At 46.1% G+C, this 20,700-nt stretch overlaps 1 protein-coding gene across 1 annotated transcript in view; it reads right to left on the bottom strand.

The window, feature by feature from the left end:
* Positions 1-1,542: 1,542 nt before the first annotated feature.
* STAB2 (stabilin 2) overlaps positions 1,543-20,700 on the bottom strand; it is a 146,691-nt gene continuing 127,533 nt past the window's right edge. Inside the window, exons 61-69 of the mRNA XM_069490760.1 lie at positions 20,131-20,264; positions 18,330-18,495; positions 18,081-18,187; positions 15,839-15,958; positions 14,758-14,898; positions 12,730-12,840; positions 11,696-11,824; positions 10,466-10,582; positions 1,543-2,047 (exon numbers count right to left, since the gene is read on the bottom strand). Of these exons, the coding sequence (XP_069346861.1) occupies positions 1,997-2,047; positions 10,466-10,582; positions 11,696-11,824; positions 12,730-12,840; positions 14,758-14,898; positions 15,839-15,958; positions 18,081-18,187; positions 18,330-18,495; positions 20,131-20,264 (1,076 nt within the window). The 3' untranslated portion in view covers positions 1,543-1,996. The remainder of the gene's footprint in view (positions 2,048-10,465; positions 10,583-11,695; positions 11,825-12,729; positions 12,841-14,757; positions 14,899-15,838; positions 15,959-18,080; positions 18,188-18,329; positions 18,496-20,130; positions 20,265-20,700) is intronic.

The raw sequence follows: 20,700 nt of genomic DNA, 5'->3' as shown, positions 1-20,700 counted from the left end.
CATGTGATAACATAGTCTTTTCAAACTCTTTGTTGGGCTCTAACATCCCAAATGTTAATTCTAACTCCGCCTGGCTCGATACCTGCGCAGAGGTTTCCTTTTGCCTTCTGAAGGAAGGGGTGTTGGTCAAATCACTCTAGCCGTGAGTCCAAAGGGGAGGGGTATCTTCTTCCTTTTTTGGTGGGTTAATTGTACTAAAAAGACCCCAAAGCCAGCCCGCCTACAATATTTGGAAAGATGATGCATTAATTCTCGTTATCATGTCTTCTTCAATTTTTTTTAAGATACAATTAACAACATACCATAAAATTCAGTTTTTTTCATTAAAATTCAGTTTGAAAGTGTACAATTTAGTGTTTTTAGTATATTCATAAGGTGGTATGACCATCACTATCAAATTCCAGAATACTTTTATCTCCCCAAAAGAAACTGCGTGTCCATTAGCAGTAACTCCTCATTCCACCCCGCATCATGAATCTACTTCTGTCTCCATTGTCTATTTGACATTGCATATAAATGGAATCATATAATATGTGGTCCTTTGTAACTAGCTTCTTTCACTTAACATACCTTTTTAATTAATTTTTTTTATGAAGGGGTAGGAAGTTGTGAGGAGGGGGGCTCAGTTTCCTTGTTTTTTTTTTTTTTTTTTTCGTTGAGACAGAGTCTCACTCTGCCACCCTGGGTAGAGTGCAGTGGCGTCATTGTAGCCAACCACAACCTCAAATGTCTGGGCTCTAAGCGATCCTCCTGCCTCAGCCTCCCAAGTACCTGGGACTACAGGTGCACACCATGACACCTGGCTGGTTTTCTTTTCTTTTGTTTTTGGTAGAGACAGGGGTGTTACTCTTGCTCAGGCTGGTCTCGAACCCCTGAGCTCAAGCAATCCTCCTGCCTCTGCCTTCCAGAGTGCTAGGATTATAGGTGTGTAAATATTTAACATGTTTTCAAGTTTCATCCAAATTATTGCATGTATCAGTACTTCAAATTTTTTAGGACTGAATAATATTGCATTGTGTGGAATACCACAGTTTAGTCATTCATTCATCAGTTGACGGACATCTGGATTGTTTCTGTTTTCGGCTATTATAAATAACGCTGCTCTGAACATCCACCCAACGTTTTTGGGTGGATATGTTTTCATTTCTCTTAGGTATATATCTACAAGTGGGATTTCTGGGCTATAGGATAACTTTGTTTAACTTTTTGAGGAACTGCCAAACTGTTTACATTCCCGCCGGCAATGTCTGAGGGTTCCGTTTTCCCCATATCCTCTCTAAAACATGTTATTGTCTGTCTTCTATTATTACAGCCATCCTAGTGGGTGCGAAGGGGCATCTCGCTATGGTTGTCATTGTCTTCTTAAAGTAAACACAAAAACAAGCAAACAAGTGAATTAGGAAAGAATTCATAAGGCTGATGATGACTAATTGAAAAGGCTCTAATCAGCCCTATTAAAGCAGGTTTCGCCTTCAAAGTTCAACCTCTCCTGTTTGGGTGAAGTTCCAACACATTAGATCTGTTCCGTTGACTTTATTTCTGTTCCATAAACATTTATTGAGCACGTTTCACGTGCCAGGCACTGGGCTAGGGGCTGAGATACAAAGATGAAGGAGGCCCTTCACCCCCCCGCCCCCGGAGCTTACAGTCTAATAGGGAAGTAAGACACGATCCTAGTTACCCACAGTGTAGGGCAGAGTGTGGCAAGTCGCCACCCGAGGGTACAAAGGAAGAACAGCGGAGGGTCAGGGTCGGAGGAGGGAGAAGGCCCCCTGGGTGGACATAGTAACATGGCCCCTCACCCACAGAGACAGAACTCCTGGATTAACCCAAGAGATGAGGTATGGCTTTTGAGCGCTTCACACTTTAAAATCTCAGAGGACCTTACATTCCCCAAAGGCAGCTGGTGCTGAGAATTCACAGTGGACGGCCTGTTTGAGGAGGCTCCGCGGGCCCAGATGGCAGAGGGTGACGGCTGACTTCTACGTCCAGGCCCTCACAGCGCCCCCAAGGGGTCGCTGCTCTCCAGCTGCTGCTCATTGCAGTCCTGGAAAAGAGACAGCTGTGAGCGTCCTGCTGTTGAATCCTTCCAGGTTGAGCGTTTCTCGTGGCCACTGGTGTGAGGCCCAAGACACGATTCTCCCCGAGGGCACCGTCAACGCCCTGTGGTGGGCGCATTCGTTCATCATACACGCTGCTGCCTCGTGCCAGGGGGGTGGGATGGTCGGGTGGGTGAGGCCACCCACTCTGGGGCCCCATTCAGCCTCTGCTGCTTGAAGCTGGGTGGCCCTGGACAAGTCACCCCAACTCTGCATTTCCTCCTCTACCAAGGCGCATAACAATATATACCGCACAGGGAGGTGCGAGGGTGAAATGAGACACGACAGTTAGCAAGGGATAAGCACCCCGTAAAAGGTGGCATATAATATAAAAACTCCTTTCCAGTTGAAAATTCATCCTGAATCAAAGGTGGCTCTTGCGCGTCTGAGTGTAATCAGAAGCCACGCTCCAGAGGCGGCCACGCCAAGCCTTCTGCTGTCTTTAGCTCTGACCAGCACTGAGGCTTTGGGAAGTAGCATCATGGATGCTAGAAATGGTTTTTTGTGGGTGAAAACTAGTGGTGTTGAAGGTGTCTGCAATGGCTACAAATACTGTATGATACCCCCACCCCCAGTGTAAAAGGCACACAAATGTACCATGTCACTGTACCTCAGGCTTAGGATTCTTTCTTTCTTTCTTTATTTTTTTTATTTCAGCTCATTATGGGGGTACAAAAGTTCAGGTTATATATATTGCCCATGCCCCCCACCCCCTGAGTCTGAGCTTCAAGCGTGTCCATTCCCCAGGCAGTGCACATCGCACTCATCAAGTAGGTATACACCCATCCCTTCCCCCCAGCCCCCACCTCTGTCCGATACCCAATTGGTGTTATTCCCAAATGTGCACTCAGGGAAACCAGTTTGCTGGTGAGTACATGTGTTGCTTATTTTTCCATTCTTGGGATACTTCACTTAATAGAATGAGTTCCAACTCTCTCCAGGAGAACCAAAGAGATGCCATATCGCCATTATTTCTAATAGCTGAGTAATATTCCATGGTATACATATACCACATTTTACTAATCCATTCATGAATTGATGGGCATTTGGGTTGTTTCCATATCTTTGCAATTGTGAATTGTGCTGCTATAAACATTCGGGTGCAGGTGTCTTTTTTATAGAATGACTTTTGTTCTTCTGGGTAGATGCCCAGTAATGGGATTGCTGGATCGAATGGTAGGTCTACTTGAATCTGTTTAAGGTATCTCCACATTGCTTTCCACAGGGGCTGCACTAGTTTACAGTCCCACCAGCAGTGTATGAGTGTTCCTGTCTCTCCGCATCCACGCCAACATGTATTGTTTTGGGACTTTTTGATAAAGGCCATTCTCACGGGAGTTAAGTGATATTTCATTGTGGTTTTGATTTGCATTTCCCTGATGATTAGAGATGTTGAACATTTTTTCATATGTTTGTTAGCCATTTTTATATCTTCTTTTGAAAAATTTCTATTCATGTACTTTGCCCACTTTTTGACAGGGTTGTTCGATTTTTTTCTTACTGATTTTCCTGAGTTCTAAACAGATTCTTGTTATCAGTCCTTTATCTGATGTGTAGTATGTGAAAATTTTTTCCCATTCTGTAGGTTGTCTGTTTACTCTCATGACTGTTTCTTTGGCTTTGCAGAAGCTTTTTAATTTAATCAGGTCCCATTTATTTATTTTTGTTGTTGCTGTGATTGCCTTAGGGGTCTTCTTCATAAATGCTTTGCCTAGGCCAATGTCTGTAAGAGTCTTTCCTACATTTTCTTCAAGAATTCTAATAGTTTCCAACCTAAGGTTTAAGTCTGTTATCCACTGTGATTTGATTTTTGTGAGAGGTGAAAGCTGTGTGTCCTGTTTTAGTCTTCTACATGTGACTATCCAGTTTTCCCAGCACCATTTATTAAATAAGGAATCTTTTCCCCAGAGTATGTTTTTGTCTGCTTTGTCAAAGATTAGACGGCTATATGAGGATGGTTTTATATTTGGATTTTCTGTTCTGTTCCACTGGTCTGTGTCCCTGCACTTGTGCCAATACCAAGCAGTTTTTATAATCACAGCCTTGTAGTATAGTTTGAAGTCTGGCAAATTGATACCTCCCATTTGGTTTTTGTTGCTTAAAATTGCTTTTGCTAAATGGGGTCTTCTCTGGTTCCATCCAAAGCGTAAAATTATTTTTTCTATATCTGTGAAAAATGATGTTGGTAATTTAATAGGGATTGCATTGAATCTATAGATAACTTTGGGCAGTATAGACATTTTAACAATGTTGATTCTTCCGATCCACGAGCATGGTATGGTTTTCCACCTATTTACATGCTCTGCAATTTCCTTCCTCAGTGTTTCATAGTTCTCCCTGTAGAGGTCCTTTACTTCCTTAGTTAAATATATTCCTAGGTATTTTAGTTTCTTTGTTGCTATTTTGAAGAGTATTGAGTCCTTAATTTGGTTCTCCGTTTGACTGTTATTGGCATATATGAATGCCTCTGATTTGTGTGTATTGATTTTGTATCCTGAGACTTTACTGAATTCATTGATCAATTCTAGAAGTCTCTTGGCTGAATCCTTGGGGTTTTCTAAATATAACATCATATCATCAGCAGAGTGAGAGTTTGATCTCTTCTGTCCCTATTTGGACTCCCTTGATTCTGCTCTCTTGCCTGATAGCTCTCGCAAGGACTTCCAATACTATGTTGAAAAGTAATGGGGACAGTGGGCAGCCTTGTCTGGTTCCAGTTCGAAGTGGGAATGCTTTCAGTTTTTCCCCATTCAGTATGATGTTGGCTGTGGGTTTGTCATATATGGCTTGTATCATTTTTAGATTACCCCCATCTATGCCTATTTTGTTAAGTGTTCTTATAAAAGGGTGTTGAATTTTGTCAGATGCTTTTTCTGCATCTATTGAGAGGATCATATGATCTTTATTTTTGCTTCTATTTATGTAGTGAATTACATTTATAGATTTGCGTATGTTAAACCATCCCTGCATCTCTGGGATGAAGCCCACTTGGTCGTGATGGATTATTTTTTTGATAAGCACTTGGATTCGATTTGCTAGGATTTTGAGAATTTTTGCATCTATATTCATAAGGGATATTGGTCTGTAGTTTTCTTTTTTTGTTGCATCCTTTCCTGGTTTTGGTATCAAGATTATGTTGGCTTCGTAAAAAATGCTGGGGAGAATCCCATCCTTCTCTATATTGGAGAATAGTTTACATAGGATGGGCACCAGTTCTTCTTTGTAGGTATGGTAAAATTCAGGTGTGAACCCATCTGGTCCCGGGCTTTTCTTTTTGGGAAGGTTTTTTTTTTCTGTTTCGATTTCAGATCTAGATATTGGTCTATTCAGGAATTCTATTTCTTCCTGGTTGAGCCTGGGAAGGCTGTGTGTTTCTAAAAATTTGTCCATTTCCTCCACATTTTCTAATTTGTGTGCATAAAGATTTCTGTAGAATTCATAGATATCATGTATCTCTGTGGCATCAGTCGTGATTTCTCCTTTCATGTTTCTGATGGAGGTTATAAGAGTTTTTTCTCTTCTGCTCTTGGTTAGTCTAGCCAGAGGCGTGTCAATTTTGTTTATTTTTTCGAAGAAACAACTTTTTGTTTTATTAATCTCCCTTATGGTTTGTTTGTTGTCCTTTTCATTTAGTTCTAATTTAATCTTAATAATTTCTCTCCTTCTGCTGGGTTTGGGGTCGGTCTGTTCTTCCTTCTCCAGCTCTTTGAGTCTATTCATTAGATTGTCTATTTGTAAGTTTTCTGTCTTTTTCGTATAGGCATTTATGGAAATAAATTTTCCTCTCAGGACTGCTTTAGCTGTGTCCCACAGATTTTGATAAGTTGTGTCTCCTTTGTCATTTAATTCAAAGAATCTTTCGATTTCTGTCTTGATTTCTTCATTTATAAAATGATCGTTCAGGAGAAGGTTGTTTAGCTTCCATGACTTTGAGTAGAAATGAGAATTTCTGTTAGGGCTCATTATTACTTTTATTCCACTGTGATCTGAGAAGATGCATGGTATAATTTCTATTTTTTTTAATTTTTTAAGACATGCTTTATGTCCTAGGATATGGTCAATTTTGGAGAATGTCCCATGAGCTGATGAGAAGAAAGTATATTCAGTGGTTTTGGGTAGAATGTCCTGTAGATGTCAGTCAGGCCCATTTGTTCTAGCATTCTATTTAAGTCCATTATTTCTTTGTTTATTTTTTGTTTGGAGGATCTGTCCTGTCCTGTCAGCGGCGTGTTAAAGTCTCCGGCTGTTAAAGTGTTGTTATCTGTCATTTGGTTCAGATCAAGTAGGGTTTGCTTTATGAATCTGGGTGCACCTAAGTTGGGTGCATATATATTAAGTATAGTTATATCTTCTTGTTGAATTGTACCCTTCACCAGTATATAGTAACCATCTTTGTCTTTCATTACTTTTGTTGATTTAAAAACTAAGTTATCGGAGATTAAAACCGCCATGCCAGCTTTCTTTTGGCTTCCATTTGCTTGAAATATTGATTTCCACCCTTTTATTTTCAGTCTAAATGCATCCTTGCAGGTTAGATGAGTTTCCTGAAGACAGCAGACACTTGGCTTATATTTTTTTTATCCATTGGGCCAGTCTATGTCTCTTGAGTGGGGAATTCAATCCATTCACATTTAATGAGAGAACTGATAAGTGAGACAGATTGCTGTTCCTCATGTTGGGCTGAATTTCATTGATCTGTTTTCTCTCTTGAGCCATTGTGATAACTGGGTTTTTATCTTTATCTCTTGAGTAGTTTTACATTCGTGGGTCTTTCTTGTGCTGGACTGTGTGTAACTCTGTTTTGAGTACTTCTTGGAGAGCTGGTCTTGTCTTGGTGAATTCTCTGAGTTTTTGTTTATCTGAGAATGTCTTAATTTCACCTTCATATATAAAACTGAGCTTAGCTGGGTACAAGATTCTAGGCTGGGCATTATTCTGTTTCAGAAGAGTGAGAATGGGCCCCCAATCTCTTCTTGCTTGTAAGGTTTCAGTTGAGAAATCTGGCGTGATTCGGATGGACTTTCCTTTGTATGTTACTTGTTTATTTTCTCCTTACAGCGCAAAGGGCGGCCTCTTTAGTGGATATTTTGGTCAGTCTGATAACTGCATGATGTGGTGTCTTCCTGTTTGGTATGAATCTCCCAGGGGTTCTTTGAGCTTCTTGAACCTGTATATCTAGAGTTTTGGCAAGGCCTGGGGAATTTTCCTCAATTATATCTTCAAATAGCTTATCCAACCCTTGCTTATTGTCTTCTTCACCCTCAGGAATGCCAATAACTCTCACATTAGGCTTCTTCACATAATCCCACATTTCTTGTAGACTCTGTTCTTTTCTCTTGTTTCTTTGCTCTATCTCTGTGACTGACTTATTTAATTGGGAAGTGTTATCTTCGATCTCTGAAATTCTTTCTTCTGTTTGATCTACCCTGCTCTTGAGACTTTCCACTGTGTTTTGTAGCTCCCTGAATAAATTCTTCATTTCCAGGAGTACAGTTTGATTTTTCTTCAATATTTCGATTTCTTTAGTCAATTTTTCTTCCAAATCCTGGATCTTTTTTGTGGTTTCTTTGTGTTGGTTATCCATTTTTTCTTGCATAATATTCAGCTTATTTATTATCCTTGTTTGAAATTCTTCCTGTGACATGTTGCTATTTTGAATCTGGTTTGTGTCAATTGGTGGAGAACTAGTAATCCTCTTTGAGGGCAAGGTTTCAGCTTGATACTTTATACTCCCAGAGTTCTTTCGCTGAGCCCTTCCCATCTGGATGAATTGTTAAGATCCCTTCTTTCAGCTTTCGTCTGGATAGAGGCACGCTGTGCACGCTGATCTTAGGCAGTGTAGCAGACCAGGTAAGTTGCCTCCTCTGGTACTAGGGGGAGCCCTTCGTGTGCTGTTCAGGATTTTGCTACCTCCCCTGGGGGGGGGGGCTGCTGCTGTTGGGTCCAGCCCCAGAGAATTAATTTGACCCAAAACCAGTTTGAGAGTTGAGACACTGGGCTTTTCTAATTGCAGATGGAAAGCGACTCTTTCCTTGCCTCTTCCTCTCCTGAGGTGGTTTCTGCCTCTCTCTGCGCGAAAGACAGTGGCTAGGGGGAGGGGGTGGTGCCCTCGTTCACCCAGCGCCCCAGCCGCTGCAGCTCCCGCGGGCGATGGTCTGCCCTGCCCCAATGTCCGCAAGGTCCACGCTCCATTCTCTCGCAACTGGGGAAGCACTCAGTGTTCACACAAAGGCGGAGCTCCCAGTGGGGGTCCAGGGACTAGGGGAGGGAGCCGTCCAGAGAGCCGCTCGGTACCCAATCGCTCTGCAGGGGCTAGGCTGTGGACCCCAACAATGGCCGCTGCCTGTCTGCAGATCGCTGGCGCTGGGGGTGAATGCTCAGGGTCTGGCAGGGGCCAGAGGAGCCCGGGACGGAGGGAGCCCAGCCGCCCACGTAAAGGAGACAGTTCGGCGTCTGCTAGGCGCCTGTCGCTGCAGCTTTTCATAGACCCTCACCCGCCAGTTGCAGTCCGCACTCAGCACTCTGGGGTCCAAAATGCCTCCCACTAATGTCTCCTCTCCGCAGAGCCCCACATCTCCCGCGGTGATTCTGCACTGACTTCAGGCAGATCCCTAATTGAGTGGGTGTGGAGGTCAGTGGGGGAACAAGCCGCTTTCCTGTGGGGCTGAACCCACCTCACTCCCTGGTGAGGCGGGTACAGCCGTCCCCCGCTCCCCTCTCTATTGTCCATCGTGCACTCTCCAGAATTTCACGATCTTATTTCCCATTCACCTCAGTCTTTTCTTGCTCTCTGTGTCCTACGCTAATTCTCCGTGGATTCACACCGCAGTTCTTGCGGGGGAGCGATCCTCTAGCGTTGTGGCAGGCCGAGATCCGTGCCTTCCTCTCCGGGAGCACGAATCCAGGAGGGCACCACCACTCTGCCATCTTTTCTTCTCGGGCTTAGGATTCTTGTTACCAGAATATTTTTGCCACCTGGCCTGAACAGAAGGTTTAGCTGAATCCTATTTCTAGGTTACTCCCTCACCTGCCTCAGATGACTCTCTTGTGCACGGTGCTGATGGAGACTCAGAAGAGGACAGCTGCTTGGGAAGGCACGGGCACTTTCAAGAGGATGTATACATTTTCCCCCTGCCTTGTAATGAAGCTGATCTCAACAGTGCTTACAGGAATAAACTCCTCATAGTTAATAATGCAATTTAGCTGAACTTACCCTTGAAATGTGGACCACTTTTACATGGTTAGGGCAAAAGACAAGATGTGATTTGCAATCTAGTTATTTTTCAATCTATTGTAACTATATGAAATCTGCTACCACAGGCACAAAGAATCACAAGGTATTTACTTTTGGTTTACTTCAGAAAAATAATAATATCTATTGCACTATACGAGCTTAAACATGGTACAAAAAACATTTTTGTAATGTTTCAGTGCCAACATATAAAAATTCAATAACTATAGTCTTGCAGGGGAAATAACATATATATGTGCACTAAACAATTACATCAGTTATCTGCCTTTGGTTTTTATTACATGAGGGTTGTAGGCACACACAAGTCAGGATTCCAGTGTTTCCTTAGACCTGAGTTATGGTGTCAACTCAGTCTGCTAGGTAAACAAGGACACTCATCATACTAGCTGTCAATTTTTCTGATTATTATATAAAAGAAAAAATTAAGTTTCATCCCTAATTTTTTAATCCAGAACTAGTAATAAACTGCAGGCAGTATATACCTTCCACATTCAGTGTGAACGGGGTACCCTGACAATGGGTCCCTCTGAGTTGAAGTCAGTGGAGGCCCCAACTAAGCCAAGGGATCACTGACTGTGGAGATAAATGGTCCCTTCCTGGGAGACCAGCACAGAACATTCACCTATTGCTATAAAAGGAATCATCAAAGAAAAGTAGCTACAAAAACAAGCAGCAGCTCTGACAATAGGCAGAAAAGTCTTGGACAGCAATGTCAGTCAATGTAAGTTTAGAAGGTAGCTAAAGGAAAACTATTTTATGGCTTTATGTCTTGTTTTGCACCTGCTACCTCATACATGCTTGTGGCAGAATTCAGCCCAAGGCAGATTTTCACTGTGTCCTCTCAGCTGGTCCTGAGATTGAGGTTGGGCAACCTCTGGTTCTCCCCTACCTCTAACTGTTCGAGGATTCTGCTGCCTACCCAAAAGGAACCAGGAACTCTGGACAACTGCACTGGCTTCAGTCAGCTTGCAAAGCTGCCTTCTAGGCTTATTGCCTGACACATGTTCTAGAAGTGAGCTTTCCTTGGTGCAAAGCCTGCCACTGAGATTTGCTGAAAGACATCATTACCCTGTACCCCAGCTGAACCCGTTCCTAGACAAGATCGCAAACTCACCGTGAAGGGGTCATAGGAAGGTTCTGAGGGAGCTGAGGTTGTGCTCTCGTACATGGGGTTCGAGATGTTCTCAGGCTGCTGCTTGCCAAGAGCTGCAACATCAATATCCTCTTCCGACTGTTCGGAAAGACAAGCGTGAGGGCTGACAGCCAGAGCAGGAGTGTCTCGTCCAAGTTGGCAGGTGATGCGAGCCACACTCTGCTGCTGGAAGCTTTTTCTTTTTAACAGTACTTTGTTGCAATATGATTTACATATAATAAAATGCATCAACCTTAAGGTTCAGCTCAGTGACAGCTTATGCACATCTACCCAGGTGTGACCACCACCAAAATCAGCACATAGGGTGTTTCCACCCCTGAAGGAAGAGCTCTCGTGCCCCTTGTTTGCCAATACCCCCTCTCACCCAGGGTAACCACTGTTCTGACTCCTATCACCCTGGAGTGGTGCTACTTATCCTTGAACTTAATATGAAATAAATCATACAGCATGTACACCTTTGCTGAAACTGTGTTTTTGAGCTTTGCACCTGGAGATTATAAATATGCAAGGTATCTGTTAGAAGGCATAAACTGCTGCTTGGGGAGCTCTGCACAGCCTTTCCTAGTGTGTTTTGAGGAGGCGGCAGCAGGAGAGGGTGGGCCAGGGAAGAGGACAAAGTACGTGGGAAGGATGCTCAGCTGTTGTGCTGCTGCCTAGCCCGGTTCCCAAGGTCACTACCTGGTCAGCCAAGAGCTTGCTGCCGACCTTGATGTATACTCACCTGTTCAAATAGAGAGAAATGAGCTCCACTGGCTGCAGCGTGAAGCCTCTAGCTGTGCAAGTCCCTGACCCTGTCCCCCAGCCATCAGAACAAGTCTTGAAGCCCAAGCCAAATCGTGGTGAGCACTTGTGCAGTGAATCCTCCAAGGTGACTGTGACTCCTAGGCCAAATCCCCAGCACAGAGGCTCGGGGTCTATGCTACTGGCAGCCCCTCACCCTCTTCACCAAGTCTTGTCCCAGTCATAGGAGGGGCTGGGAGCCGCCACTGCTGCTCCTCCGAGGGACAGAGACGCCGCTCGGGAGGCAGGAAGCATGCATGGGGCAGGGTGGCTGCCCCTGCCGCTGTGCCAAGCGCCAACTCCTGGGCAAGGCCCCTGAATCAGCCAGTCAGCTGGAGTGGCCTGGATCAGGGGCTGGATTTTGGAGGGACCCCCCCCCCCCAATCATGGTCCCATTTTTCTCTCTCTTACCTCAAAATGCTGGAAGCCAATTGTTCTCAGGTTTAGCCGAAAGTAAGAACGAGCAGCAAAAGCAATGGCTCCGGTGACCAGGAAGATGGCAAGGACCATCCCTATTACCAGGCCAGGGTGGGTCGAAGTCTGAACATACAAGGGCAAGGCCAATTCTTAAAACTAGTGATTCCCCAAAAGAGGTTCACCTGCCAGAGCTCACCCCGTTGTTGCTGGCCTGAGACATCTTGGAGCCAGTTGGGATAAATGTAATGATATGTGAACACGTATCTGGCCCTTACTACTGCCAGGGTCTGTTCTAAGCCCCTTTCCTGAAATAACCCATTTAAGTGTTATAATAACCCAAAGACATAGAGACAATTATTATTGTTCCTATTTTTATGTGCGGTAGTTGAGGCACAGAGAGGTTGAAGATTTGTCCAAATCACACAGCCAGTTAATGGTAAAAGTGGGTTTTGAAACTAATCTGGCTTTGGGGCTTATGTGCTTACCCACCATGCTTAAGGAACTTTCCAGCAGCCAGCAGCTCACCCCTCCCTCCTGATTTGGGGAAAAAGAATACTAACTAAAACAACAACAACCAACTTTTATACAGCATGTACTTTGTGCCGGGGACTATTCTAAGTATTTTGCAGTCATCTATCAACTTACAGTCTTTTCCAAAACCCAGGGAGGGAGGCAATGTGAGCCCAATTTTGCAGATGAGAAAATTGGGGCCCAGAGATACTATGAAGTGTGTGTGGGGGGCAACCCAGAGTTCAGGATTTCTCACCCTCCTCCAGTGGTCCCTCCATTGGCCCATCCTGCCCCTTTCAGTAAACAGATCCTAATGGTGACAGGCACTGTGCTCCAAATGCCTGGGGGCGGGGATGAGCCAGGGCTGGGCAACCCAAAGCCAGCTGCCTTGGGAGTGGAAGCTTCCTCCAGGCCCCAGAGGAGGGAGGTGGTGGATGGGGCTCCCAGCAACAGTTTGCCTCTTGGGTAGTGGACACTGGTTTCCTCCTGGCCCCTCCCCAGGGACCCCGCATACTCACCACTGGGGCAGGGGGTGCTTTTAAAGGCCTGGAAATGACATGAATGATTCCGTTGGAGGCAAAGATGTCCCACTGCAGAATGGCTCTTCCGTCGACAAACCTGGTCTCCTTCTAGGGAAATGAGAAGAACCCGATAGAGATCTGCAGCCATCGGGCTTTTTCTCCCCACGTGGGCAGCGCTCTGTGGAGGGAACTCGTTCGGCTCCCAGAGCCTGGGCTTCAGGCCTGTCTTCACTGATGGACAGCACCGGACTTCTGCTCACCGTCTGGACAGCCCAGAACATGCTAGTTGCCCTTGTGCCAACAAGCTGACCTGAGGACTGCAGGGGACCTCAGGGGTCATTTGTCCAACCCATTTGTCTGACATATGAGCGATCAGAAGGACAATTGCTTGCCCAAGACTAGCCGGGTAGCAAAGCCCATGCCTCTGGACTCTGGGTCCACCGCTTTGAACATCACACTACACTGTTAGAAAAGGGATTGTTTAAGTGATCAGCTCACAGTGTGATCCACTGGCTCATTGTGTGGGCAGAAGCTGAAGCCCCACACCCCACCTGCTGAATCACAATCTGCATTTTAACAAACCTCCACGTGATTCCAATGCACATTAAAGTTCAAGAAGCACTAAACTACTGCTCTTCAATAATAAAAATTATTTATTGTGTACAAATTAAAAAACAATACTTATTTAGCACTTGCTACATGTCAGTGCTATTCTCTGCATGTCACAAGCCTTGAATCACTGAGGCTATGATTTAGACATCATGGTTATCACCATCATCACTACCACTACCGGCACTGTCATCACCATCACCATCATCACCACCATAATCATCATCACCATCATTATCACCATCATCATCAATATCACCTTCACCATAATCATCAGATTCACCACCATCACCAAATCATAACCACCACCATAATCATAACCATCATCATCAGTATCATCACCACCATAATCATCCTCGCCACCATCATCACCATCATCATCACCATAATCGTCACCATCATCACTTAAGGGGTTCAGAACATGCCATCGCAAAATATGCCATTTTGGTATCTGATTATTTTGAGCTGAAGCCACTTGAGAAACAGCAGATGTGGGGAGGGGTCTCTCACCTCCTCCTCTCTACCTAAAAGCAGGTCATAAAATTTCCTATGAGAAAGATGCCTTTTCTGTTCCAGAAGAGAAGAACATGCTTATCATTGCAGACTGGGAGTTGATGCCAAAATGGATCTGTACAAATAAATCTACCAAAATAATCCTTATTTTCCATTAGTTTCCCTCATCTATTTCCTAGTCACTGTCCCACAATTTACTGCCCTTAGCCCAAACCCCTTTGCTTTGTCACTTCCCCACAAATTTATCATTTTTTCATTTAAAAGTATATAGTGTATAAGTTCTTGGTCCTAACTGCTTCTTTGAGTCTTCATTTTCCATAAGAGGACTCCTTTGTGTCCATAAAAGATTAAATACAACGTGTGTGCCTCTCTCCCATTAATCTGTCTTATGTCAGTTTAATTCTCAGGCCCAGCCACAAACCCTAAGAGGGTAGAAGGAAGTTTTTCCTCCTCTACATCACCACCATCAACATAATGACAATGATCACCATCGTCGTCAACACCAACACCATCACCATCATCCCCACTTTTCAGAAAGGAAACCGAGGCACAAGAAAGTTGGATAACTTGCCTAAGTTCTTACAACTGGGATTCCTCCCAGGGTCATTTGACTTCAAAGTGCACTGCAATGCCTGGGATAGACTGACAAGTGGGCAGAAACAAAGGTGGGGAATCAGATGGCTAAAATGGGGTCACTTGTCATTCCTCATCACCAGCTGCAGAGGCTGGCCTGTCTCCCAAGGGGTAGGGGCTGCCTGATTATCAGTGTGCAGTTAATACCACCCCCTGCTGCAGGTTTAGAGTTTATTTTCACATTATAATAGTTGCCATCTATTAAGCACCTACTGTATCCCTTTGCATGCATTACCTCCAGTTCTCCCAGAAACCCCAGACTTTTCATACCTGATGGAGCGGGTCCTGGCTGGAGGTGATGAGAAGCTGGCTTCCCAGTCTAGTTCGCAGGGTGGTACCGTTGACAAGGTCGTTGTAGAAAAACATGCTGACATTGGAGAGATGGTGCTCGATGTCCCGCCCAGACAGGGTCTGAGAGGAAAGGAGAAACACAACAATGGTCTTTAAAAGCCAAACAATATTTTGTCTTTTTCCTTTTTCCTTAATAATGGTGCATGCAAAGGAAAATATTTCATCTTTTTAATGATAAGTGTGACAGAGAACAAGTATGCCAGAGATCACTTCTCATGGCCTTGGTCTTCCTGCATCCAGGTGGAGATCAGGAAATGTCAAGTTTTTCTCAGGCTTTTGGCTGTCTGGGCTCTGCCAGCGGCTCACCTTTAGCTAGGATGTGGGATTGAAAGTCATCTTTATGTCTAAAGCAGAGCTTCCCAGTGGTGTCCTGGGAAGAGAGGGTCTCGAATGGGCAACAGGATTGCTCCTCTCGGCCCTGGGGTGGCTGGTGGGGCTGTCAGAGCCTGCAGGTCAGCCGTCTGTGGGTGGACTGAATATATACCACCAATTCCTCACGTCACGTGTGCCGTGACTGTGTGGTAGACCGACTGCATCAGTGGCCCCGGTTCTCACCCTGCACCCCATATCCTCGCCCTTTGCCATGGAACTCTGAGTGCCTCCCACCCTGACTTTGGGCTCAGCCACGTGACCTGCTGGGCCAGGGGCATGTTAGCAAATGCGACCAAACAGAGGCTTGAGAAGCACCTGGGGGGACGACAGGGCTTTCTCTGGCCACCCTTGCTCCCTGCCAGTGCCCAGAGAACACGCCCAGCCTAGCCTGCTGGAGGTGACAGCCCTGTGGAGCAGAGCCATCGCTCAGCCAGCCAGAGCCTCTGACAGCTGGTCTCAGACCCCAGCATGGCCAGAAGGAGAAGTGACAGCTGATCCGCAGGAATGCGAGCTAAATAAATGTGTGGCCACTGAGTTTTGGGGTAATCTGCGACAGACACAGCACTGTCGTGGTGAATGATAACAGATGCTAATAATCTAAAGCGCAGGCACCAGGGACCCGACTCACCTCATTTCCCACCAGACCACTGTTCTGTGGCGCAAAGAGGGTGCCGTGGACGGACAGGTCAGTCAGGTGCTCCAGAAACGCCCGGCCTCTGGCTGAGTGGTTGGAATAGGCCAGCACGTCCTGGGGAGACAAGGAAGTCATCAGACGGGCCAGCCCTGGCGTGCGAGGACCGCGGCAGCTGGAGAGGCTTGCAGGGCATCACCTGCCTGGGGCCATTCCTGTCGTCAGCCCCAGTCAAGGGCCGCTCCCGTGCTGTGTCTTCCGACTACCCCTCGGAAGAGCTCTAGGAGGACTTTTCCTTCCCTCAGTGAATCCTCTGGTCTAAGACACAGCCGCATCCCAGACCCTCCCCAACATGGCAGCCTGAGCAGGTCAAATCTTGAGTTTCCTCTTCTCAAAACCCCGCAAAGCCCCGCTTCACTCAGAGGAAGAAAGTGTCCCCAGTGGCCCTTGAGGTCGAAAACATTTGGCTGCTGTTGCCCCTCTGAGCCTGTGCCCTGCTGTCCCCTCTCGCTCGCCCTGTTCTAGCCAGCTGGGCTTCCTTGCTGCTCCTCAGACTTGCCCGCCATGCTCTTGACGTCCATTCTTTGCCCGGTGTTCCTTCTGCCTGGAAAGTTCTCCCCCCAGATCTGCACGGCCCATTCCCTCTCCTCTGTTTACGCTTTGCTCACATGTCCCCTTCTCCCTGATGCTGCCCCCATCCCTCCACTCAGAACAGGGAGCTTGTGGTGCTCCCACCCCTGCACCACGTTTGGTTTTTCCATAGGATCTATCACCTTCTAGCTTTCAATACCATTTACTGGCTTGTTCCGTTTCTTGTTTATTTTGTTTGCCTATTTAGTTCACTGATGTATCTTGAGCACATAGTAAGTGCTCAATAAATAGTCACTGAACGAATTTCAAGAAGTCACCTCACCCAGTTTCACTTTGTCATTGCGCAGGCAGTGCTACTGAGGCCCAGAGAAGGGGAACGATTTGCTGAAGGGTTTTGTTCTGACACTGTCTTTGCTTGAAATGCTGTCACAAGCCAAGCTCCCATGCAGCAGAAACGTCAATGTGGGTGTTTATTGTTAGTGTATTCATGGTAGCCCTGAGTTTTAGACTAGTGAGACAGATACCTTTGGTCCCTGGGCAAAGGCTCACCATTTTCAGCTTGGTCTAGCTCCTGTGTGGATCCTGCAAGCCCTGTGCTCATGCCCAGTCCCCTCTCCTCATGAGGTCACTGGTTGTGGGTTCTGCTGGGGACAGTGGCCCAGTCACTGGCTGCCCTTGTTCCCACCATAAAGGATGAGAGTGAGGCTGGCACCAGGCAGGCTGGGTTTGAGCCCAGCCTGAGGGTGTTAGGCTTTACTCTTGATCTTGCTAAGCCTCAGTTTCTTCATCTAAAAAATGGAAATATTAGAAGTGACCTCATAAGGTTGCATGAGGATTCATTCCTTCTAACAAGTGTTTACGGGGCAGCCAGCAGGTGCCAGCTACTATCTGATGTGTCTGGGAGACAAAGGTGGTCACGGCAGTGGAAATCCTTTCCCTTGTGGAGCTTACATTCTGTGGCTTGAATGAAATGTCCTTGCAAAGGGCTCAGGACAGTGCCCCGTGCAAAGTGAGTGCTCAAGAAATATTAGCTGCTGTTATTGTTGTCATTATTATCAGCTCAGTTATTTGATCAGTCACCGCCAAATCCTCCTCCAAATGGGGCTTTCCCTTCACTGGACGTGGCTTGTAGGATCTCGGCATGAGTGCAGTGCAAACTGCAAACGGGCTGCATGCTGCTCTGGCTCAGTGGGTGATCACAGGGCAGACGCAGCTAACTGTGCCCACCCTGCTCATGAAGGCAAAAGTGTGTCTCATCCCCGCAGATCAGACTCCTAAGCTGCTCTAGATGCAAACAGAGATGATCATACCAACTAACACCAATATAGAATTTTCCACATACTGGCTACAAGTCTAAATGCTTCACAGGTATTAATTTATCTAATTTTCATAATTATGAGGTTGGTGCTACCTTCGTTTCCATTTTACAGATGAGGAAACTGAGGCCCAGAGAGGAAAATAACTTGTTGAAGGTTATGCAACAAGTGGGTGGCAAACCCAAGCTTCAAATTTAGGCTAGGTGATCCGGGGCCCATGCCCTTAACCATGACTGTGAGCCTGTGGCTACTTTCAAGGACTCGCCCTCCAATACCCGCTTTGAGGCAAGTTCTGCCTGCCGGAGGCGAAACCGAGCAGACAGGGTACATACCTTCAGGAAGCCCGTGAGTGAGGGGAAAGACATGAGGACCTGCAGCAGGTTCCCGCTGCACGAGAAGCCGTCTCCCACGTAGCCCACCTTGCAGGTGCAGTTCACATCTGGAGGTCAGAGCACACAGGGCCCCACCCCACTGAGGCAGAGGCCTGGCTGCCCTGCCCCGCCTTGGTGAGTGGCTGGCCAGGCTGAGGACTGCGCAGCAGCCGCACGGCCTGGAACCTGAAGTGTAGCCCGGGCAGGTACCTTTCATGCGATAGCAGAAGACATCCCACATTTCACTCTTGTTGGGTCTGGGTCCATAGTCCACTATCCCGACAACACCCGAGCCACAGTTCTGGGAGGCGAAGGCGGTGGGGTAGGCGACCCGCCCGCTGTCCAGCCAGCCTGCTGAACAGAGGTGGTACTTGGCCTGCAGGGACAGAGATGTGGCCGCAGATGAGCAGCAATTTCATATTCGTTGTGGGATCATTTGGTTTATGTCTGATTTTCTCATCAAACCATAAACTCCACGAAGTCAGTCCCATCTTGCCTATGGTACCCCTGTGCCTGGCACACAGTAGGTGGTCATTTAAGTTTTATCAATTGAGCCACTGGATGAATGAAAGTGGTGCCCTCTCTTTCTTGTAGGTGCCTGAGTCCTTCACACTCTTTCTCTTCTCTCTGCTCTTGAGACATGATTGGCTGTCAGCTATTTACCCCAGGTGCAAATTCTTCTGATTAATGGGTTGATAGAACCATAATTAATGATGGAATTCTAATTCACCATCATCGTTGTCATCACCTTCATCATCATTACATCATCATCATTGCCGTCATCATCACCATCACCACTGTCATCATTATAGCACTTATTGAGAGCTTATTCTGGGCCAGGTTCTCTGGCAAGAGCTTTTCATGTATCAACACCTTTAACCCTCAATCAACCCTATGAGGTAGGGACTTTTTTTTAATACTTATCATATAATTGTGGAAATTGAGGCAAAGAGAAGTTATGTAACTTGCTCAAAGCCACACAGCTAGCAAGTAGCAGAGCTGGGATTCAAACCCAGGGAGTCTACTCCAGATCTCTTAATAATCTCAAAAATTGAGTTCCTACGATGTGGCATATTACATTTAGTCCTTACACAAACATGCCAGGTAGGACAGGGATTTCAATGGCTTGATCAAGGCGACACAACCAGCAAGCAGGAGAGCAGAGATTCAGACCCTTCAAGGTGCTGGGTGCTGACATCAAAAGTTTTGTTCCTTGGTAAAGAAATAACAGGTACAAATAGAAGCAGAGAGACTTGGGAGTGACGGAGCTTGGAGGAAGGGCCTTAAAATCCTATCTTGTGGGCATTCATTTCCTCTGCTCCCAGTGAGAAATCACCAGCTTGGAACTCGGAGGTACTGGCCTTTCCAAATGGACAGTCAGGGCTTCTGGGTTTAGAGGTTAAGGGAGCAGCCCTGCGCAGACAGCTCCATTTCCTTCCTGCTGTGGCTGGGAGCTTTGCAGTTCCCATTCATTCCCTTCACAGCCCCTCCGGCCACAGACAGCTTGGGCTATCCCAGAGAAACCCGGCTGCTTTGTGGGCTCAGGGAGAGCCTACCTAGGCTTGCGGTTATTGATCTCTTCCTGGTTTCCGGCTGTGAGATGTGCACCTCAAGTCTCTGCCTCTGCCTTGGTAGTTGAACATCATGATTGAGAACAGACTTTTGGAGTCAGGGCTACATTTGAATACTGGCTCTGCCACCTCTCTGCTGGGTGACTTTGGGCACTTTACTTAACCATTCTGAGCCTGGTTTCCCCATCTGTACAATGGCAATTGCGACACCTACCTGCAGGGATGTTGTAAGGATGGACAATAATGTCAAGGAAGCACCCTGCGCAGTGCCTGACACAGAGTAGAAGCCGGACAAATGGACGTGATGATTGTTATTGCTCCGGGAGCTTCCTGCTCCCCTCCAGGAAGGCGACAGCCCAAGTCTCCCCCATCTTAAGAAGAGGCTGAACTTCCTCCCCTGTAGACTCTGCCTGAACAGTGTCCGCTAACTGGGAACCCACCTTCTGGGCATAGGAGAGCTGGTTGTACGTTGCCATGGTCGCAGCTTCGTTGGCACAGGCCTCTCTGGCTTTGTCAAAGGTCAGCTTGTACTGGCCCAGTGGGGAGCGTAGATGGAACACCCCAACGGTGGTATCTAGACAGGGGAGGAAAGGAACTGTCCATGAGAGCCCACCTGGCTGGCATTGTTTCCAGTGAATGACTTTGAAGGACTTTCAGAGTGGAAGGCCAGCTGCACCCCAGGGTGTATTTGGAAGCCACTTCCCCTTTAAGTTATGTTGAATCACATCATTTAAAATATTTACTTCATTTCTAATGATAAAAATAGCATATGTTCATTGTAGAAATCAGAGCAATACAGAAAAGTAAAAAAAGAAAGAAACAAAAATCACCTTTAATCCTACTCCCCGGAAATAATCATTACCCCATAACTAACATTTTGGTGTATTTCCTTCCAAAATTTTTACTTTAGTTTTTGGTAACTTTTAATTTTGACATAATTTCACATTTCAGTCTCTTTTCCTATTCATTTATGTGCTGTATATATTATAAATATGATAAGATACTGCAGA

This window comes from Eulemur rufifrons, chromosome 16 (assembly GCF_041146395.1).
Source record: "Eulemur rufifrons isolate Redbay chromosome 16, OSU_ERuf_1, whole genome shotgun sequence".
Classification (NCBI taxonomy): Eukaryota; Metazoa; Chordata; class Mammalia; order Primates; family Lemuridae; genus Eulemur; species Eulemur rufifrons.
This window is presented reverse-complemented; position numbering and strand designations above follow the sequence as displayed.